At 43.7% G+C, this 11,072-nt stretch overlaps 2 protein-coding genes across 2 annotated transcripts in view; both read left to right on the forward strand.

Moving 5' to 3' along the window:
• The window catches only part of gdpd1 (glycerophosphodiester phosphodiesterase domain containing 1), a 21,200-nt gene extending 13,548 nt beyond the window's left edge, over positions 1-7,652 (forward strand). Inside the window, exons 4-11 of the mRNA XM_017423945.3 lie at positions 794-929; positions 1,422-1,467; positions 2,170-2,291; positions 2,595-2,684; positions 3,406-3,539; positions 4,541-4,600; positions 5,825-5,876; positions 6,285-7,652. Coding sequence (XP_017279434.1) covers positions 794-929; positions 1,422-1,467; positions 2,170-2,291; positions 2,595-2,684; positions 3,406-3,539; positions 4,541-4,600; positions 5,825-5,876; positions 6,285-6,419 — 775 coding nt within the window. The 3' untranslated portion in view covers positions 6,420-7,652. The remainder of the gene's footprint in view (positions 1-793; positions 930-1,421; positions 1,468-2,169; positions 2,292-2,594; positions 2,685-3,405; positions 3,540-4,540; positions 4,601-5,824; positions 5,877-6,284) is intronic.
• A 1,983-nt stretch (positions 7,653-9,635) lies between these two features.
• ypel2b (yippee-like 2b) overlaps positions 9,636-11,072 on the forward strand; it is a 13,330-nt gene continuing 11,893 nt past the window's right edge. Inside the window, exon 1 of the mRNA XM_017423946.3 lies at positions 9,636-9,853. The gene's annotated coding sequence lies outside the window, so the exon portion shown is untranslated. The remainder of the gene's footprint in view (positions 9,854-11,072) is intronic.

Raw genomic sequence — 11,072 nt, forward strand, 5'->3', positions numbered from 1 at the left:
AAAAGAGTTTCAAACAAAAAATTAGTGACTTCAATCAAAAAAAAAAAAATCTTTAAATAAATTTTTGTTTTGTAAAAAAATATTTTTATGGTTAAAAAGTTTTAAGATGTTTTTTTGTTTGACATTATTATTTTTTTGATTGAATACTAATTTTTTTTGTTTGACATGATTTTTTTTTGATTGAATAATTGTGAAACAAATCTAACTCCATAGTAGACGAACAGTATCTGTAAGTTTTTAAGCAATAAGAAAAAAAACAGCAAAGATGTGACTCAGGACCCGAGAGATGTACCATCCTCCAGCTGATCATCAGGTTTTCAGCCAATAACACTCTGAGAATCCCCTTAAGGTGCTAAAATACTAATTCATGTCCCAAACTGTGCTGTTTTGGGTATTTTTTTACAGATTCACCTGAAGAAATAGGAACAAATTGTGTATTTGTGACAGGTTGCTGGTAACAAAGCGGCACACAAGCTATTTTAAAATTGCCCTCGTTGCCAAGTTGCCTGTTGTGTGTCGACCCGACCCTGCTTTATTCCTTGAGTTTAGGAGTCTCTTTATGTCCGAGTTCGTCAGTCGGGTGTGAAACGTTCTTCAGAAAACGGTCAGTACTGAACGGGAAATGAGTGCGAGAAGAAGCCAAAGTCCAAAGAAAAAGTTTAAATCGCTAGAAAGCCCGTCTCCCTGGAAGCGAAGCGTAATAAGGCCATCTGTACAGCTCAGTGCTGAGTCAGCAGCACGTCTCTGTCGTGGCCGTGGGCCCCATTAACGCGCTGTGTGTCGGTTCCTGCAGCGCCGTGGACGTTGGCACCGACATGCTGGAGCTGGACTGCCACCTGACGAAGGACGAGCAGGTCGTGGTCTCGCACGACGCCAACCTCCAGAGGGTCTGCGGCGTCGACGCCAACATCAGCGACATGTCCTACGCCGTGAGTTGGTTTCCCTCGTCCTCGCGCCGTGTTTGCGTTTAGCTGCCTTTTTTTTCCTTTTTTATTTTTTTTTTAGCTCGGAACGGAAAACTTTAGATTTTTCTGGTTTCGTCAAACGGCAGCTCACAGAGGGTTTTTTTTAAACTGAAACTTACCGCCACGGGATATTTGTCCCAATCGACAGCATGTGGTTTCTGTGTACACACTTGAGCACATGAGGAGATGTGATCATGTGATCATGAGTTGACCGAAGTGCACACCGATCCACCTGATTGGGTCACGTGATGGTTACCATCACGTCCAGTGGTTTCATGGGAATCGGCAGATTTCTTTACACTATTTGTCGTAAAAAGAAAATAATTATTTTTGGTTCAAAGGTCGCCTTGTTTACGCAGAAACCTGATGGGATCTCCTCTGTACTGTTAGTTAATCCATGAATTCATCTCAGAGGTGATGTAGTGATGAATGCAGCTTATTCTAATCTCTCCGCAGGAACTCCCTCCGTACCTCTGCAAGCTGGGGGTGACCTTTCAGAAGGGTAAGCATCGCTCCTCTCACTTCGATGGGGGGGCCGACGGACTAACAGCAACATTTACAAACCCCCGACAGAAAAGCTGCTGAAGCCACAGCTGAAATGATGAATCCGCTCGGCTCAGTGTGCATTAATAAAGCAACAGATCTGATTTATTCAGGTCTGTCGAACGGTTATGAACAACTAATATCTCACCTGTTGTAGATGGCTTGTTGGAGCAACAAACATGGTTATTTACATAGACCAGGGGTTTCAAACTCCAGGCCTCGAGGGCCGCTGTCCTGAAGGTTGTAGGTTTTTCTGCTCCAACACACCTGATTCAAATGGTTTGATTAGCTCCTCGCCAAATCATCAAGTTCTCCAGGAGCGCGGCAACAAGTCATCCATTTAAACCAGGCGTTTTAAAGCAAGAACACGTCTAAAACATGCAGGACAGCGGCCCCCGAGGAATGGAGTTTGACACCTGTGACATAGACTTCTATGGTATAAAGGTTTCTAAAATGGTGTTCACTCGAACCGCAACAAAAGTTTTGACATTGGGCCCGTTTTAAGATGGCAGCGGTCCACTTTGCTCCTCTAGCCTTTAGCTCGTCCAGAAGGCCGTTCAGAGAGCCATCTACAACAGGTAAGACAGTCACTGTTCATGACCTCAAACTGCGTCCTTCAGTATAATCTGGAGCTGGTGTTTTCATCGACTTGTCTGAGCAGAGTGCTTCTGCGAGGGTGGCGAGGACAAGCGCATCCCGCTCCTCAGGGACGTTTTTGACGCCTTCCCCAACACCCCCATCAACATCGACATCAAGGTCAACAACGATACACTCATTAAGAAGGTGTGTGTCTTTCTGCGCTCAAACGCTCCTGTAAAACGTCCTCAGGGTTCTTTTTTCTTTTAGCCGTTTTTGTGTAAAGAGCTGTGACCAGGATTAAACCGAACATTAAATTCCCACTTTTTTTTTTTCTTTCTTGTATCTGATTGGTCTTTACCTCCTTCTACTGGAGTTAAAGTTAAATGATTTGATTGTCTCGAATGTCATTTACTCCTCAGATGTCTGAAGGATCCTTTAAAAAGCATTTACCAACTTCCAGCCACGAAGTGGTGAAGTTTTAACATTTAGACGTTCCGGTTCTTGCAGGTTTCTGAGATGGTGGTAAAGTACGACAGAGAGCACCTGACCGTGTGGGGCAACTCCAGGAATCACATCGTCAAAAAGTGTTACAAAGAGGTACTTTTATCAACTCATAACCTGACTTTTTTTTTAAATTATTTTTTACATTTGCACAGCATGTAAACATCCCCTTTTTTTATTCTGTTATAAAATGTGTTTTACTCGTGACTAAATCAAGTCCTAATTGATATTTTGTTGAGTCATTTCAGCTGGCAAATCCCTACTAAGCAACAAAGACGTTGCCACAGTTTCATGTTATTTTTTTTTTTCATTAATTGTTTTTTGGATGCAGTGCTATCAGTGTTCCCTGTTCAAAGAAACCCTTGAACGGGGAACTATTTACACTTTTATATGCCCAACTCTGCGACCGTAAAAGATAGGAGTGTCAAACTGTACAGCTGGACACCTTGCGGGTCGGGGATGATCCCTATTGATTTAAAGGCCACAGGGTCAAAGGTCACAGGGGACTCCTTTGTGGAAACCTTGTCCATGCTCCAGCTTCACATCTAAGTAACATAGAAATGTCCAACCCCTTTATTCCTTAGATTCTGCCTGCCGATGGGCATATTATGTGCCGTTTGCTGTACTCCTGATATTATCTGTTTTAAAAGAGACTATTTATTTATTTTTTTGTCAGCACAAAATGAAAATAGGCAAGTTCTATGAAACCATCTGTTCAAAAGTAAGAGCTTATGGTTTTTTACTTATCGTCCAGTGGCTTCAGACTGCTGAAATCGGCTCTAAGATTTGTTTGTTTGTTTGTTTGTTTTGTTGGCAGAACTCCCACATTCCAGTTTTGTTCAGCCTTCCCAGAGTCCTGCAGCTGTTAGGTCTCTTCTACACGGGCCTCCTGCCCTTCGTTCCTCTGAAGGAGCAGTTTCTGGAGATCCCCATGCCCTCCATTATAACCAAGTGAGCGCACGCAAACGTTACCATAAATGCCTCCGGGGGCGTGTCTAAAAAAAACAAAAAACAAAACAAAAACAACAAGAACACGGGGCTTCAGGAAATGGTCCGATCAGGCTCAGCGGAGGGGGGCAGCCATCAGACATTTTGGTTTCCTCGGTGGGACCTGAGCCGAATACGAGTTATTTTCTACATGAAGAGCCTAACAGGAAGTCCTGTTAGGCTCAAACCTCTTTGTAAAAACTGGGAATGTCACACGCACCACTTTGGTTTGCCAATCAGCTGACGTTATCGTCCTTTTATAGCCACACTTTGAGTCACTTTGGAGGTAAATAAAAAAGGTCGATTGGTGGGTTTATGTTTACCACGGTGAACAATTTGTGAAGCTCGGCTCAAAAGTTGGTTATCAGTCTGACCGCAGACACCTGAGAGCAAGATTAGCTCCTAGGAGAACCTCTTGACTCTTCGGCCTCGTTTCTTTATGTGCTCACGTACGCACATTAGTGTTCTTACGCGAGCAAAGTCTCGACCTTCAGTGTTTAGGTAAACTCCGTCCGTCGATAAGGCCGCGAGCCAGAGGAGAACTGGAGTGGCTTCGTGCTGGGGGAACTGGAGCTCGGCGGCTCCCTTTTTTTAAAATTAAAACTAGCTTAAAGAAATCTCTTCTTCGGCGTGGTTGATAAGACGGTTTTTGTTCCTGTCTCACGGCCTCGGCTCAGACTGCAGCAGACACCGCAAAAACACTTCAGAACCAAATTAAAACCTGACTTCAGGACATCGTGACCGCCTGAGCTTCAGTTCCCAGAGTTTTCCTTTAAATTCAGTGCAGATCATCTTTATTGGCGCTAAAGCTCAACAGGTTATAACCCTAAAAGTTGCTGTTAAAGGTTTGCTTTGTTTTTTTTGGGAGGGGGAGGGCGTTCCACAATGAATTTCTGCAGAACTCCATGAGTTTTTTTATCCGTTGGTTGTGGGATATATATCTAAGACTGCTTTACTTTTTACAGATTAAAGGATCCCAGCAGATTAACGAGAGGTCAACGATTCATCGCCTGGCTCGCAGACACGTACGTTTCCCATCCAAACGTGTCGAGTTTAGGCTTTATTATCTTATTTGGACTGCTTCTGTTTGATTTCTGTTTACACGTAACACGTCATGAATATAAGCAGAGTAATGCAGGGTTTAGTTCAGGGTCTTTTTTTGTACGTTTGCAGACCATCACGGTGGATCTGAAACGTTAGCGCTTCAGTGGTTTATCACCGCTGCCATATCAGTATTGTAACGGATTAACTTAAAACAGACATAAACTGCATGTCAGGAATATATTTAACAATCAGATAGACTCAAAGTGCCCCAAATAATCCACGCTAGATGTTGAGGTTCTCCTTGGGAGGGACGAGGACGGACAGAATTAGGAATGAGGTCATCAGAGGTCCAGCACAGGTTGAAGGACTGGGAGATAAAGTTAGAGAGGCCAGACTGAGATGGTTTGGACATGTGCAGAGGAGGGACAGTGGGGATATTGGTAGAAGGATGTTAGAGACGCAGCTGCCAGGAAAAAGACAAAGAGGAGATATATGGATGCAGTTAGAGAGGACATGGAGGGAGGTGGAGTGAGGACAGAGGACACAGAGGACAGAGTTAGATGGAGGAGGATGACTCACTGTGGACACCCCTGAAAAGGGAACAGCTGAAAGAAAAAAAGAAGATTTAGATGATGGTAATAAAGCACACAGAAAGCTTTGTGTCCTGATGTTAGGAGAAAAAATACAGCGTTTCTTGAAGGAATGCATGTCGCCCGCCGCCTTTAATGTCCAAGTTTAAAACAAAGATCTTGAGTGACCTGTTAGAGCTCAGGGTGTGTGATGAGGAGGACTCTCAGCTACGACCCCACCAAATATTAGCTCAGTGTCTGTAAAAGTGACTGACTTCTAGCCATTTTTGTGTTCACTAAGGTTGATTAGCCGTGGCGGCCATCTTGAATTGGGTTGACTCCAGAAGTTGATCAGTTCTAGACGCACATCCAATCATTACTATGTGACAGTTTCGTTAAAATCTGTCCAGTGGTTTATGAGATATTTTGCTAACAGACGGACAAACAAACACACACAGAGCTAATATTTGATGGGTCTGTCTCATGTCTGCTGGACCCTGGTCAACTCATCTTGATGATAACTGAGCACTTTATGCAGGTTTTGCATGTTTTACCTGGTGCACCGAGGCTCAAACCCACTGATTTCACCCTTTATGTTCTGAAAACCGTCCCTCTCTCCGTGTGTTTCACTTACAGTTTGCTGATGAGGAAAGCTCTTTTTCAGCATCTAACTGCGAGGGGAATTCAGGTAACACCGCTGTCACTCTTTAATCTTACTCTACAGCAATAAAAAATGAAAATAAACCTACGTATGGGTGGAAGTGGAAGAGGTGATAAATACCCACCGAGTCAGACAGGAAGTCAGTGTCTGCCTCTGTCTTTGAGTTTCTTTACACTTTGCCCATTCGTAGCACCTCAAACTATTACCTGTCATCTTGTGTTGACATGTCTGTAATCATATATATGCATGTCTTTAATTTATTGCGTTACAAGATTGAAAAAAAAACTTTCCATACTGAGCCGGCAGCTGCTAACTGTCCCTGAAGTGTTGTGTTGTATTTAGAGGCAGTTACCAGGAAATGTCCAAGCTTAAATATAGAGTAGCAATGTGTGTGTGTGTGTGTATTAACTGTAGAAGTCCTGCGTCTGGTTTCAGGTGTACGTTTGGGTGCTGAATGATGAGGAGGACTACCGAAGGGCGTTCGACCTGGGAGCCACGGGGGTCATGACGGATTTCCCCACCAGGCTCAAGGAGTTCATGGACAGGAATGGCATGTCTAAACTCGAGTGACCCGTCGAACCCTGCCTCGCCCCCGGTCCAACACGTGGTTATCCTTCAGCCTGTCATCCTTGTCCCGGTGATTAAAAAAAGAAAAAGAAAAGCTTTCAGAGTCCATAGAAACATCCTAAAGGAGCCCGTCTGTGTTGAGTTAGCCAGTCTTGGGAAGTGTTTTAAAATGTACAGCTCCGCCCTGTATCGCTGAGCAGGTTTATAGGAAAGATGTTTTAAATGAGAAGCTCACGTTGTGTGAAGGAATACATATCGCCCGCCGCCTTTTAAACTGAGATCACCTCAAGACGAGAGACTAATGGAGCCAGAGCCGTTTGGACCAATCCTGCAGCGCTCTGACTGTGTCTTGGGGATGACTCTCAGCTACCACCACACCAAATTTTAGCTCAATAACCTCAATAATGTTGACCAGCTTTAGTGGATCGACTCTGAACGCTAATCGGTTGTGGACGTCCATCCAGCTGTTGCTTCCCAAGAGATTCGTGAAAATCTGTCCAGTGGTTCATGAGATATTTCGCTAACAGACGGCCGATGACACTAGTTAACGGCGACGTTTAAAATACAAGCAGTCAAACAGCGCTCGGGTAACGATCCAGATTTTTTTTAGCTCGGCGTCTGTGCTACCGACTGCGTCAAAGGCTACTACGGTCAATCGGCTGTGGCAGCCATCTTTGGAACGGTTTGTCTCCAAAACTAACGAGCCGCAGACGTCCATCCACAGTCGGAGGGACACTCAAAGCATTGTTGCACGCCCCACGACAGATTGAAATCTCACACGACACTAATTCTGCTCATGGGGAATAATAAACACTTCATCTGCCGGGCTCGAGTTAGGTTATTACAGAGAAGGTTTTAATAAATACCACACACACACATACACACACACACACAGTTTTAGCCACTCATTGCCCTGTATGTAAATGTTCATAAAAAGAGAATTATTTATCCAGCTGCTGTAAAAACCAACTTGTATGAGCGGGTGATTTAACCCTGCAGAAAGATTAAGATGTCCGATCTGGACCCTGACACAGCAGCCTGCACACAGACGCAGTATTTTTACCGTAGCTTCCTAAAAACCCCTAAACTTGTTCTTTAGGTGAACACGAAGGCACAGTCTTCCTCTAAAACGGCTGTACGTTGGCATCTTTTGTAATCCTGTTCAACAAATATAATACAACAGCACAAACCTGGTTAACTTGACAGAGTTCTTGTATCCCCCCCNCCCCCCCCCCCCCCCCCATGTTCCGTCCCACGGCTGCACACTTTGACACAAAACAGTGTTAGACGTCTACGGTATTTAAAGCCCCTCTGTCTCAAAATGGGACAAAATGACCACTGAAATTTTGTGTTTATAAATCTTATGGGTCCTGATTATTATTGATGGTTAAATAACGTCTTATTTCAGATGTTTTGATAAAGGTTTACCGAAGCGAAGATGTTGTTTTTTCTTGCTTCCAGCTGACATTTCATAGTGTTGATCTTCACCAGCAGACGTAGCTTTACCGTCGACGTCCCAGTTTCTGCTTTTTTTTTTTTTTAATTGTTATTATTATTACTTTATGGTCAGGTTGGCGTGAGGCCGCAGCTGTAACAAACTAGTCATAAACTGTGAGATGTTTTATTTGAAAATGAAAGGGGCTGCGGACGTGAAGAGCGCTGCTTAGTTTTACAGCTCACTACTGTAATACTGATGTATTTTTATTTTTAATTATTTTTTTTACATGTAAGTTCCCCCTCCAGAATCGAATTAATTGTTTGCTCACCAGTGATTTTAAAGGGTGAAGTTTTGCACAAATGAAACATATTTAAGAAATGAAATATTTAAATTATCTGGCATTTCGTTAGAGGTAGTGATGTTTGTTGACTGATTGGTTTATCGCTGTCATTTGATGTTGATGTTTATATATAAATATATATATTTAAAAAAAATTGCAAGACAATGTTTCAGCATCTCAGCTGCGAGGCCAGTGACGCTGCAGACGGGTGGGAACTCGTGACCACTCTGCGATGAATGTAGTCTTGTCTGAATGTATTTTACAATCAGTCTCAGTGTTTTGTTTCCCCGATTCTTTTTTTATTATTATTATGATTTTTTTATTAAAATTATTAATTTTTGAAAGACTTGATTTATAAATCATATTGGAAAAAAAATGATGTTTTTTATAAAATGACTTGTGCTGGACAGAGTGTGGTTTTATTTAGCATGTTCATAATGAAGATGTCTCAATATGTTGTTTTTTCAGTGCTTTATCCCACCTTCTGTGAGCCAAAAAAGAAATAAAATCAATTTTCATTAATGTTGACAAGTTGTATTTATTCCTACAGATGTGTTGTGCAGGTAGTATTTATGAACAGGTTACTTTGGTTGTTTTTGTCCTTTAGTTACAGGTTAGATGAATCATATGAACAGGTGTTTGGTAATCTGACACAAGATGGCGCTGCAGGTTGGATTAAAAAAGTTCTGCCTGAAGCAGAAACGTTAAGAAGGTTGGATATGTATATTTATTATTAAATTATTTGCATTCTGACAACCACTAAAGCGCTTTGTTTCCTCGTCTAGCTTTGATTTTATTTCATAAACAGCACAGTTTGCCTGTGTACTTTATTGGAAAATTCCGTAAACGGAAGAACTTCCGGATTTTGAGACTATTGGTTACGCCTCTTTCCTCTCGACCAATAGGCGGGGTGTTGCTATGCCCTGTCGGTTATCTGATTGGTTGGAACGCTTGTCATTTAATTTAATAAAAAAGAAAGTCGTCTCTTTGACAAAGAGTGTCAGGTCAAGATGGTTAACGTCCTGGACAGCGCTTTAGCTGCCATTATTCGATGTTATGTAAAGCAAACTTTTGTGCTATTGTAAAAACGTAGATGGGAAAGCTTTTTTTGTTTAAAAAAAAACAGTCTGTGCTTGACCTTTTCGTGCTCGGCTCGTTGAAACGCTTTTGTCTGTAAAACCCGCTACAAACAAAAAAAAAAGACCACAAAACATTGCCACTTTACGTATTTATCTAAAATAACACCATGCTCACTATAAACATGCATGGCACGGTACTTTAAAACTTGTAGCCAGAGATCTATTTTCTCCTTGAACGCGGAAAACCAGCTAAATCAGAGAAATAGCGGTTTTCGCTGCGAACTCGAGCGTATCCGGGAGGGAGAAGGAGGTGAGTCCTCTTGCTCCGGCTGGTCGCCTCGTTACTCTCTGTTCCCCCTCTGTAAACTCTGCTGGGCATCGCTGCGCGTCAAAACATTGCGTCTCTGCAGGACTTGCCAAGGCCGGAGAGCAGAAAGAGAGAGAGAAAGAGGGGGAAAAAAATTTTTGCCTGGGAAGGAATGCGAAAGAGGTTTTAGGAATTGGCTCCTCCACCAGGAAAACGAGGAGGTGCGACATTTTTCTCGGCTACGTGGAGATCCGTGTTTTATTCCTCTCAAAGGTACGCGTTTCTTCACCCGTCTTTTTTGTTTGTTTGTTTCGTACCCTGATGCGCGCGTTATTACGCGTTGTTGTCATTCCTCCGGAGCTGTGAGCCCGTTTAGGACTCATCACTCGTCATGTGCAGCCTGTCAGGTGTTTTCAAACCGAACTTTTTGCTGAATATAAACACAATGTTTTTAGGTCACAGTCGGTCCGCAGATCGCCTCCGTGCATCCACGGTGTTTATTTGAACAGAGACGCATGCTGGCAGTCGCGCACGTATGCGCCACCGTCCTATGGGGGGGTGGGGGGAAATCATCAGAGGTGATCGATTCAGGTTATCACGTAGTCGGGTCACGTGACTGGCTGCTCACGCTGCAATCACCTGGATGGGTCGATTTATTGTTGTTGTTATTTTTATTATTATTATTATTATTAAAGGCGCAAGCAGCGTGTTTGTTTTCCAGCACAGCTGAGCTGAGGCATCCCCGCCATCTGTGGCGGCTGAAGTTCTGCCCCAGATAGAGTGCGCCACTTCCTGTGACCTGATTCACACCAGTAATCACACATTCAGCCTGGACGCCGAGCCTGCCTGCTTCCACTCAGCATACACCTGCAGAGGAGGGACTTAATGCACATTCAACCCCCCCAAACTTCAGTGACAAATACAATTAGTTAAAAGTCCAATTGAGAGCAAAAAAAAACTCCTAAAAACATCAAATATTTTCACTATTTGAGGTCTGTTTTTATAGCAGGCTGACATTGATGGGGGGGTCAGAGCGCTGCAGGCCTTCAGATGATCCCTTACAAGCAGGGCTTGTAAACAAAAGTTGCACCCAGTGTTTACAGCAGGTCATTTCTTAGCCACACACACACGCCTCAACTATGTGCTGCTTCCTTGTCCTCCAAACGAATAAAACTAAGGCAGGCAGGCAGACAGGCAGGAGTAACCAGAAACCCCAAACACACACACACACACACACACACAGAGGCAGGAGCATCACTTGGTCGGAGCGGAGGCGGTGATGTCATGCTGCTGTGAGCTGCTGCTCATGTTGTCAACCCAGGGAGGATGAGAGGGACGCCAGGTAACCGTGTCAGAGCGGGCTCGTGGGCGGCACCGAGCATCGCTGCTCCGCTGCTTCCCCGCGGTTGGAGTCAGAAACATCTGCAGCATCAGGGTGTTACATAACACTTGTTTTGGTTTGGTCTCGCCCCCCTCCCTCCCTCCCTCCACC

The sequence above is a fragment of the Kryptolebias marmoratus genome, linkage group LG2, assembly GCF_001649575.2.
Source record: "Kryptolebias marmoratus isolate JLee-2015 linkage group LG2, ASM164957v2, whole genome shotgun sequence".
NCBI lineage: Eukaryota > Metazoa > Chordata > Actinopteri > Cyprinodontiformes > Rivulidae > Kryptolebias > Kryptolebias marmoratus.